This window comes from Rhamphochromis longiceps, linkage group LG5, assembly GCF_057381845.1.
Source record: "Rhamphochromis longiceps isolate RC_006_pf linkage group LG5, R_longiceps_female_GT1.1, whole genome shotgun sequence".
Classification (NCBI taxonomy): Eukaryota; Metazoa; Chordata; class Actinopteri; order Cichliformes; family Cichlidae; genus Rhamphochromis; species Rhamphochromis longiceps.
Window position 1 is genome coordinate 2,507,416 of NC_140561.1, and position 19,720 is coordinate 2,527,135.

At 40.1% G+C, this 19,720-nt stretch overlaps 1 protein-coding gene across 1 annotated transcript in view; it reads right to left on the reverse strand.

Annotated features, from left to right (window-relative positions):
- Positions 1-2,598: 2,598 nt before the first annotated feature.
- The window catches only part of LOC146669047 (calcium-dependent secretion activator 1-like), a 337,734-nt gene continuing 320,612 nt past the window's right edge, over positions 2,599-19,720 (reverse strand). Inside the window, exons 26-27 of the mRNA XM_085405453.1 lie at positions 9,127-9,231; positions 2,599-6,264 (exon numbers count right to left, since the gene is read on the reverse strand). Of these exons, the coding sequence (XP_085261579.1) occupies positions 6,091-6,264; positions 9,127-9,231 (279 nt within the window). The 3' untranslated portion in view covers positions 2,599-6,090. The remainder of the gene's footprint in view (positions 6,265-9,126; positions 9,232-19,720) is intronic.

Genomic DNA, 19,720 nt, shown 5'->3' on the forward strand with positions numbered 1-19,720 from the left:
CTAATTTATTTGGCAGCTTGAATGTCTACACGTGGGCTGCTTTCTGTCTTCGTTTTTCATTTTCCTGTTGTCATTATCCACATATATCATGTCAGCGATGGCTTGATGGGCTCAGTGTGTTGCAATGCCTTGGTCTCACATCCATATTACTGCAGAACTCCCCACAGCACAGCGGCAGCCTGTCAGCACTAAGATTCGGGGCTAGTTCTCACTGTGATGGTCAGTTGGAGGTTCTTTTTATTTTGATACACTTATCATTTTCCATTTCCACACTTGATTGGAGCTTAAAAGCCAAAGCAGCTCAGATCGTGCCAGCATAAATCTCCAGGCCCATTAATCTGTCCTGGTGTCATTTCTCACACAGAACTGTCCAATCGTGTCTAGATATTCATGGGGAAATTAAATGAATGATTCTAAGGCAACTCACCCACACTGCAGATGGGATGTTAAAATAGGTAGGCTGCTTTGTGTCTTTGCTCTTGATTACTTTTACTATATAGGATGTGAGGGAATAGTCTTTGTGGAGGTAAAGAGCATGCATTTCCTCCACTCGAATAGTTCCTTTTCATTTTTATTGCGATGATAGCCTTTAAAATAGTATTTACCAAAACAACGACCGCTGGAGTATATTTCGTGTTTGATATTTTAAGGAATAGAAAGCTTTCTTGGAAACACACTATAATGAAGAATGTAACTAAAAATCCCTTTGTTACTCGGAATGTATGAAAATGCTAGCATTGTTTAACATTACACCATTGAATCTGCCCTCACCAATGGAAATGTCTTCAGTCTAAAGTGTAGGCATTGATTCATTAATTGTTCCTCTGATGTGAGGTGGCATACACATACCCAGCAGATATTTTTGTGTTCTTATAGTGAAAGTTCCACATAAAATCCAGTCCAGACTTCACAGAGTCAGAATTAGTTTCAGTTGATCTTAAAAAAACACATTTCAATCACATCACACAGATTTTAGATGTTTAAGCACACGGCTTTTTTCATACACTGTCTGTTCATATGCAAAAGATATATTTATATTGAAATTATTTAACATTTGTCTCTAAGAAATTTCTGGAATGGACGGGACTAGTCTGGCCACTCAAAGCACTTTTACATATTTTACACATAACAGCAAAAATCAGAGACAAGCTAATGTAAACAAAGTCACATTAAGCTCTGACTCTTTGTTCTTAATTCAGTTTCGTTTCAGTGTCAGTTGTTTAAAAATATGTAGCTTTTGTTTAGTCTTTTGATTATTATTGTATGGATCATATATGAGACAATATTTTTTTTAAAAATGCACTAACACAACTTTTTGAAATGCAATTTACCAAACTAACAAAAACTACAACTAAAGCTATTTCGTATATTAATTTATTTTAAATTGTTTTCTTTTCCAAGTTCACAAAATCATTTCAGTCTTTCAAAATTCTAACTTTTATTTACATTTTGTGCATTTGTACTTTTTTACATCCTGTTTTAGTTTAGTTTTAGGTAACTACAATAACTTTGGTCTTTAATTTACAAAATAAAGCCCCACGCGATAACAATTGTTGTAAAGTGTTACTTTAAAAAATCATAAACTAATTGGATTTAACCTCCTAAGACCCGAACTCTTCGACGGCAGCATTTTTAATTTCTCTTTGATATTTTGACATATTGGGACCTGATGAATGTAAAAACAAAGAATTACCTGATTTTTGTTTCTAAGAAAAATGAGAGCCACATATGAGGATATTCGTTTAAAATTTCGATAGAACAGTAGCAGCATAATCTCCTCGTAAGTGGATATCAGGCCCTTGTAGAGGAAAATTTATTATTTTGGTTTAAATAACCCAAAATGTGACGTCCACATGTGGACGCCAGGTCCTAGGAGGTTAATGGATTGCCCAAATAAATTTTTATTTATTTTGGCAGAAATACATTTAATTTCCATAGTTATCACATGATCCCGTAAGTGCTGATATTATGAAGTTATTTATTTCTGCACTCGTCCAAATGCTTTAAACAAACTGATGATGAAGTCATCACAGTGAGCATTTGGATCACCCAGGGATTAGATGGACCTTGTTCTTACCAAAAACCTTGTTTTCCTCATATTCTAAGAAGGATTTCACCCCCACATCACCCCGCCACTCCCCAACACGCAAGCACCCCCCATCCCCCTCAGTCCCTTCCCGTCTATAGATTAATTAAGAGATATCCTGTCCTCTTTTAATTTGGAATGATATTATATCTAATCTCCTCGAATTTAGTCATAGCGTTCATCTTCAGCTCTGGATTTGATTTTGGTCAATGCAGCTAAATCTCCTTCAGGGTGGTACTATAAACGCTCAAGATGACTTTAATCCACAGAATTAATCTAAGACTCTGTGTCTTAAGAAAATGCTGCTGTGGAGCAAGTCAGGAGGTCATGGGCACAGATTAACAAATATGGATTTTGTTGTTATTTCTTTCACTTTGTTTCTTCTTTTCCACCCTCCTGGGTCACATTCTTACAGTTCACAATGTGAATTCACATTGAAGACAAAAATAAATGAGCTGTAAACTTCTTTCTACACTTTCCAATGACTTTTATTTAAATCTTCTTGGCCTCAGTGGATTTTTCAAGAAGGCAGAAGGTGAACCCCCCGTAACATCACACATGGAGCAAAAACACTTTGGGAAATAAATACCAGGTCCATGCAATTCTTACATACAGTATGATATGTAACTCAAGGTAAAGAACACAACTGAGAAAAGCAAAGTTGTAGGAAACTTCATTTCTTGTCGTCCATTATAAAAATGACGATTAATTCCCTCATAGATCCTGCAATAGAGCCTTGGGGACATATAGGAAACTTGGTTTATCAAGAACAAACAACAAATGGCAAATAAATGGTATTATTTAAACATATAGTCGACTAAAAAAAGATTTGCTCTAAAATTTAAAATGTGAAAAATGTTGAAAAAAATTGCTCTAGAAGTGTAATTAAAAATCGAACTACAAGTGTATTGCTGTACTATATGCATAAACCAAACAAAGTTAGGAAAAGCCAGAGATGCAAGGTTGATGTTCAAACTAATGCACACAGCTTGTGCTGCTCATATATTTATCTGTGGCCGTTTAACCAAATACTTAAATTACTGGCAGTGCATCATTTACTTTGTAAAGGGAAAAAAAGTGATTGTGTGTATTGTGATGACCCTGGAACTCACAAAGGGTTGTCTTCCAGTTCTACTGCACAAAACACATACATACAGATATTTAACACATTATTCCTTCACATTATTTTGTGGCCACAATTTCAAGTCATGCAAAAAATCTGGGTGCACTGACAGACTAATAACATTTAGGTGTGCCTCATTTAAGTCCAACTACATATGTTGAACTGATTATGCACTCCATATTTTGTTTCATGTACTTTCTTGTTAATGTTCAGGGACCATCCATAACCCCATACTTTTATTTTATTTTATCGATTTACCCCCCAAAATAAATAAACAAAACCAAAAAGTACAATTATACTCTAACAGTACAAGCTCTCTACCAGCTCTCTGTTTGCTGCATCTGTGACATATAAGCCATTTTTGTGCAGGGCAAATACATAATAACATCATAACAGCATATTGTTTAAATTTGACATCTTGATATTTTGCTACATGCAATTTTTTTTCACTATTTCACTGTTATTTAGGCACCAAGTTTAGCAATAAAAGAAAACAGAAAGTAGCTTGCTCTGTCAATTGGTGGAAAGCCAAATCCATAATACTCTAAACTTTTAGTTTAGGAGTATAAGTACATTAACATAAATGAGCTCCTCAATTTTGGTTCACCAGTCTGAGCACGTAGATAGCATGCCACGCAGATTGACTGATAAATCAAGAGGTCAGCTCTCTCTTCACCACAACGGTCTGATGCAGCGTCAGCATCACTGCAGCTCCGGCCTACAATCTGTCTGTCAAGCTCCCTTCTTCAGTCACGTGTCAACAAGACCCCAAGATACTTAAACTCCTCCGTTTAGGGTTGTAACTCGTCCCTGAATTTGAGTAGGGACCCCACCCTTTTCCAGCTGAGACCATGGCCTTAGAGTTGGAGGTCCTGATTCTCATTCCCAATGACTCACACTTGGCTGATGAAGCCAACAAGAACCACATCATCTGCAAAAAGGTGAGATGAGATTCTGAGGCCACAAAAGTGGAAGCTTTCTGCCACATGGCTATGCCTAGAAAACCTGTCCATAAAAACTACAAAGCGAGTCAGTGACAAAGGGTAGCCCTGGTGGAGTCCAATACGCACCAGGAATGAGTCCGACTTATTGCCGGCAATGCAAACAAAGCTCGTGCAATGATTATAGAGGGATAAAACAGGTCATAGCAATGGACCAGACACCACATACTCCAGGATACGCCGAGGGATGTGGACAAATTACTTCTCTAGGTCCACAAATCTCATGTAGGCTAGTTGGGCAAATTCCCACCCACCCTCAATTGTCCTTGAGAGAATAAAGAGCTGGTTCAGTGTTCCATGAAAACCACAAACACCACACTGATCCTCTTGTATCCAACATTCGACTAACAGACAAGCTCTTCTCTCCAGTCCACACTCCCAGGGAAAGTAAGGAGTGTGATTCCACCCCTGTAGTTGGAGAACACCCTCCAGTCTCCATTCAGCGTTTACTGCTTCGTTCTTGAAATCTTGTTAGGTTTTCTGTTTGTGTTTATATTCTCGGGCCTTCTTAGTTTGAATTATTTGGGTTTTCCTACTTCTTTTGTCTTGTTTTCCCTGATTAGTTCCATCTGTGTTCCCTGCTGTTTTCTATTTCTCCATTTACCTCCATTTATTTGAACCCCCATTTTTGTGTTTTTGTAGGGTTTGTTCTCTATGTGTTAGACATTGTAGACTTACCACTATTATTTTTTGACTTTGTTTTTCACCTGTCAGCTTTAAATAAAGGTCCAATTTTGAACCCTGTCCTCTGAATTCACATTCTGCCCTTCCATACACCACATGACATTTAGATTTAGATTACTAGACAGGAATCATTTGATTCATACACTGAACCAAACACTTGTAATGTTGAACCTCTAACACTTGTTACACCCTGAAAATTTGACACAGTTCCTATCATATGACACTAGCGATAGGGTTTCTAAAGATGTATTCAAATGTATATTTTTTGTTGGTGTAAAATGATTCTATGTGACCACCAGTCGTACTGTTGATAATGTGCTGAATTTCTTTTGTTGTCTCACATTTGCTGTTGGCAATTGCAAAGCATGTTTTAGAGCCTGCAAAAAACAAACCGTCACTGTCACATCCTATAACATCACATAATGTAAAAAAACATTAATTTGATTTTTTTAGTTGAGAAATGATGCTGAACCATTACAAAGGAAGAGAATTTAAATCACTTTCACATCTGGTGCAACAAAACAAGATAATTACTTTTTCATAGTCATATCATATGGAAAGAAAACTGTCATCCATATTGGTGGAAAACATTAAAAAAAACTTCTCAATGCTGTAATTTAGCTGTTTTGGGCCAGGTGAATACCAACAAATAAATATCCATATTTTCTTGCGACACTTCCATCAGACACAATGTGAATTTGACAGTGCAAAGTTCATCCTGCATTTGCAGGCAGACTTTGGAATAGACAGACACATGTATTAGTTTTACTGTTTTTCTTGAAATCACAGTATAATGGCCTAAATCACTTGAGAGTTTTTCCAGCACAAGTGCAGAGACAACACTGTTTTTCTCAAAGTATAAACAAGAACAGAATACAAAGACTAAATAATTAAGGCAAAAGATAATTTAGGTACTAGCCTTAATTATTTGGAAATTTAGCTTTGAAGATTTAAAGTGATGATTATTGACACACTTGAAGGTGTTTAAAGATACATAATAGTATAAACATAATAATAAATGTCATAAATTTAACAGAATTGTGGAAGTATTGGCAACAGAAAAACTAAAACCAAGCAATGGAGGGAACAGGCCAAATTATTTTGACTCTATAGAAGGACTGGTGTGGACTGTCAGGCAATATACCTGACCCTTTGAAAAACACTGAAATTATTATTATTATTTCAACTCTTTTGATCTAGTTGTCGTTATCTTCTTCATCGCTGTCCTTCATTGAAATGCCTTGCATCCCTCCTTCTTTCACCGATGCCGTGGCTTCTTCCAAGGTTAGTCGGTTTCTTACAGTTTCGTACATCTTAGTGTTTAGCGTAGAGTCCAGTACCCCTTGAAGGCGGAAGTCACGGTACTTTTTCTATCTCAAAGAGAAAAATGAAAAATGATTAGCAGAGACATTCCTGGCTTCGCAGGAAATATAAAAAAAGCATGTAAGCTGATTGGGTTGGTGAGTTCCTGACTCATCCACTTAGCCTCTTGAGGTGTTAATGAAATCATCAGGTCTTGAGTCGGCCTTCAAATTAGGTAAACAAAAGTTTAGGTGAACATCAGTACATCTTATTAATATGATGATGATAGTGGTGCCCTGTTAAGCTGCAGCTGCACTGGCTGATGATAGCACCGTTAAAGTCTGCTTAAACAATAGATGTAGTAGATGCGACCACTTTGGATCTTCTACATAGGCTCGGTATACTACGCCGGCTATTTCCAGGAAGCAACTGAGCTTCGCACCAGTAACATCCGACAGTGGAGGAGACATAGAGCGGGGCTAACTGCTAAGCCAAAGGCTAACCTGTGTAAAACGCTGTCCATCTTGTTTTTTAACATTTTTTTAACGTTCGCTCCTACATAGCGCATATATATATATATATATATATATATATATATATATATATATATACAGTGGGGCAAAAAAGTATTTAGTCAGCCACCGATTGTGCAAGTTCCCCCACTCAAAATGATGACAGAGGTCAGTAATTTGCACCAGAGGTACACTTCAACTGTGAGAGACAGAATGTGAAAAAAAAAATCCATGAATCCAGATGGTAGGATTTGTAAAGAATTTATTTGTAAATTAGGGTGGAAAATAAGTATTTGGTCACCTCAAACAAGGAAAATCTCTGGCTCTCACAGACCTGTAACGTCTTCTGTAAGAAGCTTTTCTGTCCCCCACTCGTTACCTGTATGAAGGGCACCTGTTTGAACTCATCATCTGTATAAAAGACACCTGTCCACAGCCTCAAACAGTCAGACTCCAAACTCCGCCATGGCCAAGACCAAAGAGCTTTCGAAGGACACCAGGAAAAGTATTGTAGACCTGCACCAGACTGGGAAGAGTGAATCTACAATAGGCAAGCAGCTTGGTGTGAAAAAATCAACTGTGGGAGCAATCATCAGAAAATGGAAGACATACAAGACCACTGATAATCTCCCTCGATCTGGGGCTCCACGCAAGATCTCATCCCGTGGGGTCAAAATGATCATGAGAACGGTGAGCAAAGATCCCAGAACCACACGGGGGGACCTGGTGAATGACCTGCAGAGAGCTGGGACCAAAGTAACAAAGGTCACCATCAGTAACACACTACAACGGCAGGGAATCAAATCCCGCAGTGCCAGACGTGTTCCGCTGCTGAAGCCAGTGCATGTCCAGGCCCGTCTGAAGTTTGCCAGAGAGCACATGGATGATACAGCAGAGGATTGGGAGAATGTCATGTGGTCAGATGAAACCAAAGTAGAACTTTTTGGTATAAACTCAACTCGTCGTGTTTGGAGGACGAAGAATACTGAGTTGCATCCCAAGAACACCATACCTACTGTGAAGCATGGGGGTGGAAACATCATGCTATGGGGCTGTTTTTCTGCCAAGGGGACAGGACGACTGATCCGTGTTAAGGACAGAATGAATGGGGCCATGTATCGTGAGATTTTGAGCCAAAACCTCCTTCCATCAGTGAGAACTTTGAAGATGAAACGAGGCTGGGTCTTCCAACATGACAATGATCCAAAACACACCGCCCGGACAACAAAGGAGTGGCTCCGTAAGAAGCATTTGAAAGTCCTGGAGTGGCCTAGCCAGTCTCCAGACCTCAACCCCATAGAAAATCTGTGGCGGGAGTTGAAAGTCCGTGTTGCTCGGCGACAGCCCCAAAACATCACTGCTCTCGAGAAGATCTGCATGGAGGAATGGGCCAAAATACCAGCTACTGTGTGTGCAAACCTGGTAAAGACCTATAGTAAACGTTTGACCTCTGTTATTGCCAACAAAGGTTATGTTACAAAGTATTGAGTTGTATTTTTGTTACTGACCAAATACTTATTTTCCACCCTGATTTACGAATAAATTCTTTACAAATCCTACCATGTGGATTCATGGATTTTTTTTTTTCACATTCTGTCTCTCACAGTTGAAGTGTACCTCTGGTGCAAATTACTGACCTCTGTCATCATTTTAGGTGGGGGAACTTGCACAATCGGTGGCTGACTAAATACTTTTTTGCCCCACTGTGTGTATATATATATATATATATATATATATATATATATATATGTGTGTGTGTGTGTGTGTGTGTGTGTGCGTGCGTGCGTGCGTGTGTGTATGTATATTCTTTTATTCTCCCTTAATTGATACTCTATAGAACTTGACTTCACGCTGAGGTGGCAATTCAGCCATTTGATTCCTGTTACAGCAGCTCATGAATGAATGAACATGGTGAACTAAAAATATGTTTAGAAGTACGTTTTTTCAAACATGCTACTTCACTTTTATTTACTTGAATAGGGTTGGGGGTCGCGACCTAAGCATGCAATCAAGTTCTGTAGAGTCTTGCTAATGACCTACTAATTTTATTCAGGTGTGTTGCAGCAGGGACACATGGAAAAGTTTCAGGACACCAGCCCTGGAGGACTGGAGTTTGATACCCATGCCCTATGGCAGGTACCCTATTCAGATAAGTCAAATAGGGCATGCTTTAATCAGACACCAAGCGAACACTGCAGCAGGGTCGAAGTTTTTTCATGGGCACAACCAATAGGCTCAATTCTGTCGTTAACCCACAAATACATTTTCCTTATAACTGTTGCAATATTTAAGGGAAAATAAACAGGCTAAGAGGATAAGATCTATTGGCTAGAAGCAGTGTTACAATGAAGGAAAAATTAGCCAAACACAAATTTCCTTACTTTTTTTGCTGAGTTTATAATAGCAAGTAATTCTCACCTTGACAATTCTAATGAGAACCTTCAACTGATAAACATGGAGCTGCAGGTCCACACGGTCAGTCAGCCATGTTCCTATAAGGGTCATTGTGCTCGTGTACCATTGCTGTAAAATACACACAAACATACACCACTGTAGTGTCAAGTGATTCTCTGTGAAATGCACAATTTTAGCTCTAAACAATAACTTGACCTCTGTAGAGATTATTGCGATGGTGCTTTTGGCTGAAAAAAAAGGATAATTTCATCCTTGCTGTGTACCATTGAGAAGGCGTTTACACACTAGACGTGTAAAATCTATTCAAATATTTTGTGTTTTGGACTTACCAATTCTTAATGCAGCCGTTGACTCTAGCTGCGTAATTTCACTGAACAAATTTCCTGCCCTTTATTTTTGATTGCTGGAATCCAAATACACAGATCTGACGACTCAGGTCACTGCATTTTCAACAAGTGCAGTGATAAATAATCCTATTTCAACTCAGACACACAGCTACTCTACTCCAGACCAGTCGGCTCTCTGAAACGATTTCTTTGCCTCTTTAGATGAGGTCCCACCTCTGCTAACTAAAGTCCAAACTGCCCTCCTGAAATACGTATGAAAGCGGCAGCTTCAGCTCCTGGATGAAACAGTGAAATTCTCCCTGCTGCTGCCTTCTTCTTGGATGCAGAATCTCAGTTTCTTACTTTTCTTATTAATAAAACATCAGAACCAGTTCATCATACTTAATGTTGACTTCCCCATATGGAAAAGATATATATAAATCTTATAAAGTTTGTATCTGTCTTGTGTGAAACTTGTATAAAAAGCATACAAGAGTGAAAACAGATATAAGATCCATTGAAAAATTATATAAGTGAAACTTGTATGTTTTGGATACTTACTAAAACAATATATCGTTAGCTTCATAGCATAATTGCCTAAGTCATTTGACTAAGTCAATGACTTAGGCACTTATGCTATGAAGCTAACGATATGAAAGTGGCCACTTTCATATACGCCTTATATGATTCACTATATGAAGTAGGCCACATCTGATGCAAGTCTTTTATAAGTTTTTTCTATTTCTTTTCCATATGGGTATGAGGTGATTTGGTTCAATGGGCCTGATTATTTAAGACCTTGTATGTGAGGAGCAGGATTTTGAATTCTGGATTTAACAGGAAGCCAAAACAGGAGAAATCTGCTCTCTCTTTCTAGTCCCTGTCAGGACTCTTGCTGCAGCATTTTGGATCAGCTGAAGGCTTTTCAGGGAGTTTTTAGGACATCCTGATAATAATGAATTACAGTCGTCCAGCCTGGAAGTAATAAATGCATGAACTAGTTTTTCAGCGTCACTCTGAGACAGGATATTTTTAATGAGCAAATGAATAAAGGCTGCCTTACATATTTGTTTACTGTGTTTGCTGAAGGACATCACTACATAGCCAAAGGTATTCACTCACCCATCCAAATAATTTAATTCTGGTGTTCCAATCACTTCTATGTCCACAGCACAGTGTGAGCAGATGCTGAGGTGCATAATGCACACAGGTTGCCAACTTTCTGCACAGTCAATTCCTTTAGAGCTCCAGCCTTCAGATCAGCTCAAGAACAGTGCATAGAAGGTTTCATGGAATGAGTTTCCATTGCCAAAAAGCTGCATTTAAGCCTTACATCACCAAGTGCAATGCAAAGCACTGGATGCAGTGGTGTAAGCATGGCACCACGGGATTCTAGCGCAGTGAAGAGGTGTTCTCTGTAGTGACAAATCATGCTTCTCTGTTTTGCAATCCGATGGATAATTCTGGGTTTGATGAGGAAGAGGCCAAAGGAACAATGTTCCTCGACTTGTGGTAGCAACTTATCCCCTTCCCGGAGTGCTCCAGCCACCCTTTTCTGGCTGAGAATCATGGCCTCAGACTTGGAAATGCTATTTGTCATTCCCACTGCTTCACACTCTGTTTCAAACAGCCCCAGTGCAAGCTGGAGACTGATATCTTAAAAAGAGCTACATTATTCACCAAAACAGAGAGGCGGTTGTGAAGCCACTTGGGTATAAATGCTATATAAGTTAACTTAAACTGGATTTAATGAAACCATTTAGTCAAATCCACCTCTCAGGACTGCTGAGCCCCCCATTATGATTGGTGAAAAAGGGCTACTGCAAAGACCAATGTGACTGATTTCTTAAACTAAATCAGTTCATCAATTTCCTGAGAGCCCAGCAGCTCTTTTCTAGTAGTTTGTACATGTGAATTGTGACTGTAAACTGATGGGAGAGCAGCATGCGAGGCAAGCTGCCACTGGCTCAGCTGTTACTGTTCTGAGATCAGTTAGACCTACACTTCGTATAGAAATGCAGCTAGCATTAGAGGGTAAATGAATTACAGTGATTTAGCATCGTAACGGAAAAGTTTCCCCCCGCGAATCATGTGGGTAACGTGAGGATGGTCTTTGAAAAAGTTCTTAATTATTCCTTTAATACAACAGCAAGAAACCACGATGGAGAGGGGACAGGAGTTCTAACCATGGCCATAAAACAGGCAAGTTGAACAGGCTTGGCAGTCATCTTAGCAATTGGTTCTACTTGCCTTCCTGTAAAAACAGCACACAACTGGCTAGACCAAGGTCGTGTCCAAATTCATGGGCTGCATCCTCCTGAGGGCCCGGCCTTCGCGGTCTATGTGGGCCGGGTCCTCAGAGGGTCGGGTAGGCCGGAAGTAAACGGCCGTGAAATTGGACGGTCTAGCCTTCTGATTAGCGTCACCGCTGTCTCGGTGGAGTTTAATAAACTTGCCGTCTGCTCCTTGCTGTCTAAAATATAACAGGACACTGGCGTAAACTCTCGACCGTCTCATACTACTGTTTAATCAGTTTTCTGTTTGACGTTTAGTCAGCTGTGTGAAAACCAAGGTGGAACCCACCCGGGGGATTAATAAAGTTTTATTTTATCTAATCTAATCGAATAACTTTAATCTCAGCCAAACCGATTTACTCACGAACAAACAAAACACTGAAAAAAGCCCAACAATAACATTTTTAGGTTGTCTAAGTGACTTATATATCACGTTTAACCCGAGCAGCGAAAGTCCGCGGTGATCTGAAAATGATGTGCCGGGAGTTGTGCCGTTCTCGGCGGCTCCAGTAACCCTCGAGCTCCCGGCTAGCTGTCGAGCTGGTGGGTAGCAGACGTCTCTGAAAATGTCGAAGCACTTTAGCAAATATGCGATATCTTGATAAACCGAGCAGATGTTTGATGTTTACACAGCTACTTTCTCACCTGAAAATATGTTAAAAGTTTATTTTGTGACCCAGAAAGATTAGTAAGAGTAATTTTAAAACTTAGTAGCGGCCGCCATTGTTGGAAACTGGAGTTTGGCTGGGCCGCGCTATGAATTCTGGGATATGGTAGGCCACGAAGGACACACCCGACCCATCCTTCAAATTCGGGGAAAAGGAGGACGCATTTGTCGGCTGCATTCAGAGGAGTCTACGAATTTGGACCGCCTTCGGCGCGTCGCTGTGACGTAATCGGTCTAGAAATGCGGCCTCAGGAGGATGCAGCCCATGAATTTGGACACGACCCAAGAGCTTAGGCTGGAAAGAATGAAGAGCAGGTTTGGGTGATTAAGGGTAGAGGTGAAAGTGTATGTATGTATGTAATGAATGAAAAGAATGTGTTGAGCAGATGGACGGAATACTGACAAAGAAAGGAAATGAGCGAGAGAGAAAGAAAGGGTGGATGGATGGATAGTAAATCAGGAATGTAGAAAAATATTGCCTGCTCTGATGAATACCAGTTTCTGTTGGATGCTTGGTAGGGTTAGGTTTTTGACTAAAACCATGGCTACCTGCCTTGTAGCAGTGCCTTTGTGGTTGTCTAATGGTGTGGAGAATGGTGCTTTGTTTCATGCTAGAGTCTCCTTACTTCCGACAGGAAGCATAAGTTAGCATAATGATTAGCAGCTATTAGTCATTTCTGATAAAGCCTTCTAAAGTAATTTTAATGTACTTTAATACCTAACCTGCAGTAACTTTTCTGGGGGAATACTGTCTGGCTTCCATTTACATTTCTTTGCTTTCATGTAATTAAATTAGTCTTGGTTTGTTCTGTGATGTCATTTACTACGTTAGTAATGATTTTAAAAATAGCACACCTAGATGCATCCCAATCAAGACTAAGAAAACCACTGGTTGTAGTATTTGTTACTTTAGCCATAGCATTCCACATCATGTAGTATCAAGGTACCATCCATCGACCAATTACATCAGTATTTCCATTTTCAAACTAGCATTGACTCCTTGGCTTAGACAAACAGTAAGCTCTGTGAGGCACAGTGCGCTCCGAGCACAGCAGCTGCAGATGTTTCTCTTTGGGCCCTTGCTGGTGTCAGCCTAATTGATGGACAGTGATGAGTGTAGGGTGATACTAATACAAGCCGACTCACTTTGCACAGTCAGGGTCACAGCAGAATGGATGGGAGTCTGGAGAAAAAAGGGAATGAAAATGAAGGGGGAGGGGGTATATGCATGTTTAGAGGGAGGAAATGTCTATTGAATATGATAAATTACTTGATTTGAAAGACGCATAAAGAAACTATTTGGAATGTAATGATATATTAAAATGACTATGAAAACCCAGCCAGGGTTCAAACCATAAACCGTCTTGATTTCAGCCAATAGTACTAACCACTACACCATCACGCCACTCACACAATCTAACATGTCTAAAATCTCCCATAGCTTTCACTCTGGCAGGGCAGCACAGTTGAGTTTGCATGTTCTGTGTTTGTGTGGGTTCTCTCCGGGTACTCCGGCTTCCTCCCACAGTCCAAAGACATGCAGTTAGTGGGGATAGGTTAATTGGTAACTCTAAATTGCCCATGGGTGTGAATGTGAGTGTGTCTGTCTGTATCTGTTATATATAAGCACTCTAGTTATAACAGTTTATGTGAGGGGGTTGAATGTGTGGTGTACTAAGAGTATAGCTCCCCGCACCCCCAATTAATTTTGTATTTGTTTATTTCTAATGATAGACATTGAATATCCCAATGTATATGTTATTTTGGACTAATTATTTTACTTTATACAAAAATTATAATGGTACAAAGGGCAATCTGTATCTGTGAAATTGTTGCTCAGAGAACTACCATAGATGGTCGTGGTTGCTTTAATGTTCAGTATGTAAGCAGGTGGCTTGGTGCTACGTGCTGCATGCTGGATCTTTGAATGGTAATAACTTATTAGGTTCTGTTTCTGCCTTATTACCCTACTATTACCACTTTATTACTGAGCTGTAATAGACAGTGCTGCCACAACCCATATTTGCTTAATCTAGCATGAAAGTTGGATTCAATTAGCGTTTTTCTTATGTCATTCCACATTAGGGGAAAAGAGTGTCCTGTTAAAAGGATTCTAAATGCTTCATTTTACAGTATTGTCAAATTCTAGTATTAACTATTTAGAAATAGTCACTCGTTGTCTTTTGTGGTTATCTTACCATAAAGCTGACTCAGCACACATGAGATGTGCTGCTGGTTTCAGCAGGACAGGTTTGGGTGGGATTTTGTTTTTCTTCTCTTCCTAACTTTTTTCCCTATGAGTAATTTTTCAGATGAAATTGCTGGGCTAACTCTGTGTGTGGAAACTTCCCACACTCTCATTATCACCTACCTTTCCGAGTCCTGTAATGTAAAGCCTTATACCTTGTGCCGTCAGTTCTCTGATGACAGCACTCCATATTCTGACACCATAATGTTACTCTCTTGTGTGATAGCTTGACTTGCCGAGTAAATAAAAGGTCCAAGTAGCATCCACGAACCCTGACCCCAGCCTTGACCCCCTCAAATGTTTATATGTGCCACCCTTAATCTGACAGTGCTATCCTCTGAAACTGCTCAGCGCTGCTGCAGCGAGAGCTCCCCCTTACCTATTCACAACCTGCCCACTCTGTCCCTTGTCCACGCTCTGCCTGCTATAACACATAATACAAAACCAGATTAATCCCCGACTCATCATTACAATATCTTCACTAACTGCCACACTCTTCTCTAGCAGAGCTCCTGTGATTTCATCACAGGCGTTGAGGCCCTTTTTTGTACCCTGGCACCAGTTTACCAACAATTTCCTATTCTACGACATAAGATCTCCAAATAGACAGCTGCATTGCTGTTTGACTTATTAGAACACTGTGGACCAACCACCACCAGAATCAGCAGAGGACATAGCACCACAAATCATCACAGACTCTAGAAACGTCATACTGGACTTAAAACAACTTGGACTTCTTGTTCCAGACTCTTGGATCTTGGCATAGTGGCTTTTGATCTGACACTAGCCTCAAACGTTTCTTTCGCCATGCTGCTGTACATATTTTCGTACAAAATACATTAATTATTAATTTACTTAAAATCAACATATTGAGATACTGGATTTCTGATTTTCATGATCCATAAGCAGTACTGAAGACATTAAAACAAAAAGGGTTGCCTATAGAATATACAAAAGATTGCCCTTTGGAATTAAATTATGAATGAATGAAGAACTTTTTAAGATGCCTTTTTTACATTGGTGACTGGGTTAGTCACCAATGAAATAAATACATATAAAAGCTTAAAGCTTAATGTAAAAGTTTATTTGGAACCATAGGATATACCACATTACCATGTTTTCTCCCATTTCCCCAGTTATTATGTGCCACTGTTGAGCGTGACCCGCAGAGCCACAATACACATAATTATAGAAAATGTAGATGTGACAGTAAGCTAAGATATTATTTTATCTATCAACGATGACCTCGATGAGTAGCACAAAAACTACTCCGTATGTATCCATTTTTGAACAGAACAAAGCAGACCATAACCTGCTTTGGTGTTCAGACTGGCTGACACGATGAAGACACCAGGTCTACATGTAGGTCAAGCTCCGTAAATGAGGACATGGGTTACAGAAAAGATGATTGTGCTGAAGCAGTGCTGGGGTGAATAAGTGAGGCAACCTGGTGCCAACAGCTTCCTATCTGTTGCTGTGTGCCTGTGAAGGCATCAGGGAGGCAGCAGGCCTGTGATCTCGCCCCAAGCACAACCCCCCACCGAGAGGCCAGGCCTGGAGTGACTGATCCACTGACTGGCTGCTCTTGCCATCACCCGCCCCTCCTTCACTTCTCCCTTTGAAGAGACTTTGCACAGGTCCCATCTGCAGCCATTTTTGCAGCAGCCATTTTGTGCTTGCTCTGTTTTAGTTTTCTTAATGTTATATAAAAAAAGGACTTGACAGTTACGTCACAAGACTTCTTGCTGCCATGACTAGCATTTTGGAAGCCTGTCAGGGACATCTGGTGTACACATAATGCCTGCGAGTTTCATCAGATTTAAAACCTTTTTTAATGCCAGTTTGAATTTAATACCAATTTTATAGTGCAGACCAACAGTGAGTAGTTATAAGTTGCATAGAGAAAGAAAGAAAGACCCAAACAAACATTTATCTGTGTTAAAGTCGTATGTTGCATCAGTTGTAAAGCCATTTGTGTCTCAGGTGCTACAGCAGGTCCACCACCAATCTAACAGGCCTTTTGCTCCTACTCGGCTCGACTCAATGCAGCTCGAGGCAAGTGAATGTGATTTCATTACAATGGAGTACCACCTAACATATGCTGAGTAGGCACTGAAAAAGTACCTGGTACCAGGTACTACGATGTAATGAAAAACCCTAAAAACCAAGTAGAGCCATGCCAAGCCAATCCAAGTAAGTCCTAGTGGAAAAGGACTATCCTTGTGTAGGCTACTGGACCCCAAGATTGTTTGAATGTTAGGTTAAAAAGGGCGCTTATATCAATGTGTGAATGGGTGAATTGTTCAAACGGAGAAGAAAAGTGCTACAGAAGTACCAGTCCAGTTAGCATCTAGTTTGTCTTTAGAAATTTTCTATAAAACTCTGTAAAAATGGTGAGGCTCTTTTATAAGACATGGTTAGTAAGAAGATGTTCAGTATTTATTGGAGATTATGTATCGGGATTTCAGGAGCGGGACCACGCTTCCAAACATGCTCCTTCCGGTTGTCATTTATCTCTCCCCAGTTCTGCAAACTGTTCATTCTCGTTTACGTGCCCCACCCTCCCTCCCTCCTTGTTCTCAATTCTTTAACTTCTTCACTCCTATTTAGTACACGGGGATCTGCCAGGCCGCTGTCGCCAGTCCCCTTCGAGGCCTTCCCCAAACCGCAGCTCAATTCATGTCCAAGCATCACCTTTACCTACCAAAACGCTGTCAAACCTAAAATGAGGGCCCAGCTAGTGAATAGAGCTGATTTAGAACAAAGGAGGGTGGGTTTTAAAACCCCCCCAAATTTTAAAACTTGTTTTCAACAAGTGTGATAAATCCAAAAGTGTAATAAAATCTAAACAAATTCAGCGCTATACTTGACAGTATTCAAAGTAAAACATGTTGTGTATTGTGTGAAAGAAATTGGATCATAGGAACATTTCAGACAAGGTGAAAACAGCTTTGTCCACAAAGTGCTAGGTGTCTGAGAACTCAGTGTACACTGGACATGAATGCCTGTACAGCTGGCAGACACCAGCAACCATACTAGACTCCAGTCTGAGAGTCTGTTTGCCAATAATTTTCATTTAAGTATTAAATATAATCCTTCTGTTATATTAGATTGTCCAATTAACTCTGAAAAATGCAGAATATATATCTAAAAAAGTACTGGTGTGGGAAAAAGTTCTGTGATGCTACTGTGAAGGGCTGGAGACTATCTGAGCTCCCGTAGGGAGACCTGGAGGGAACCCATACAGGCACAGGTGCCAGGCAGGCACCTTGTGGAACAGTAGTGCCATCCACTGCACCACCATACCACCCATAATTATTGAAAAGATACATACATGCATAAGTAAACATACTTTTCCTGTTAATTAACAACAACTTCTGTTTAAAATTTGGGCTCTATGGGCCCATTTCAAATTTGTGGAGAAATCTCTTCACTTTCTCTAAAACGCAGCTATCTGAGCTACAAATATTTCAAAGCCACTTTACTGTCAAACCATGCAGGAAGAGATCTGACTTTTTCAGGATAGGGTGAACAAATTGTGGCATCCACAAACTTGAAAATCACTTTGACTAAGGTTGTCAAATGAACAGTGTTGGCCCCTCTCGCTTTATGTCTGGAGATAACAAAAGAAAAGCATGAGAAAAAAAACAAATTCTCCCAAGCTCTCTTTTTTAGGCTGCATGGGGATCAGCAGGGGGCTAGCTCTTGCAGACAGCCAAAATAAGCGTAATATGGCTCTGCATACATAATGCCATAACCCCACAGGGATCAAAATCTGTGACATTCTAACGAGTTCCATCTGAATCATGGGCCCCGATTTGCTCGACAGCCTTGACTGTGTTAGTGCATTTGTGTGTGTTTTGTCACCTCACAACAGTCTGATGAAGCTCTACCTACACTTGGGCAACATGCACACCCTGTACAACACTAAACACACACACAAGCACACTGCCTCATACACATGTATAAAATTGGTCCATCCCTCTTTGAGCAAAAGATGGGCGATAGAGCAACCTCCTGCCCCCATTTGACACCAGCTCTTGCCACTGCTACACGCAAACCTCATGCATGTTCACACCCCAGTCTTCAGATGGTGCTTGGCAGTGGGGGGCACTGCCACCAGCAGGATTTGCAGTACACCTCTAAACCCCCGAAACCTTCCCCAACTACCTACTCAGCTGTTTAATGAAATTTTTTGCATTGAAGATTATTATATTGCTGTCATCAGCAATATAATAACTTGCATTAATGCAACAACGTAAAGAAATTACACTATAAAACAAGCGAGATTCAGGGTCATGTGATCACCAGCCCTAACTATGAAACTATAAAGCTTTAGGTGTACAGTGGTCCCTCGCTATAACGCAGTTCACTTTTCACAGCCTCGCTGCTCCGATTTTTTTGCATTTTTGCATGCTTTTTTTTTTTTTTTTTACAGCGCATTGTATTCTGCATGCTGACCATTGTCAGGATGCAGGCTGTAGACCATTGTCAATCAATCTCCGTATCCTGTACAGTACAGAATGCGTTCTGCTTGACGGATTTACATAAATCTTCGATCCTAGCAGTGTGACTCTGAAGTGCTGTACTGTATGTTTGTAAGTTTTCTCCCCATAAAACACAACAATGTTGATGAAACGTTTTGCACCATCAAAGGCACCTGCAACAGCACCCAAAAGGCAGAGGAAGATGGAAAACTTGAACTTCTGGACATGCTAAAGGAAGGTAGAAGTTACTGTATTTTTCAGACCATAAGGCGCATCAAGCGAAACAAAACAGTCAGATATGTCAAACGTTACTCAACTCATTCTTCTTGCTTCCTCCACTTTCATACCATTGATTCATTAATTCCCATGTTCTGGACCTGAAAACAGGGTTTGATCTTTGGTTTCATTCTTATTTTTCTATGAAGGTTTGAACTTTGAGAGTTTAAACAAGAGAGAAAAGTGTGAAAATCTTCGTGCCTGTCTGAGAAAAGTGTATAAAGTGTGTGGTGAGGGGTTTTACAGCCTTAAAATATCTGTAATGATTGTAAAAAATGAAATTGGCTACTTCACGGATT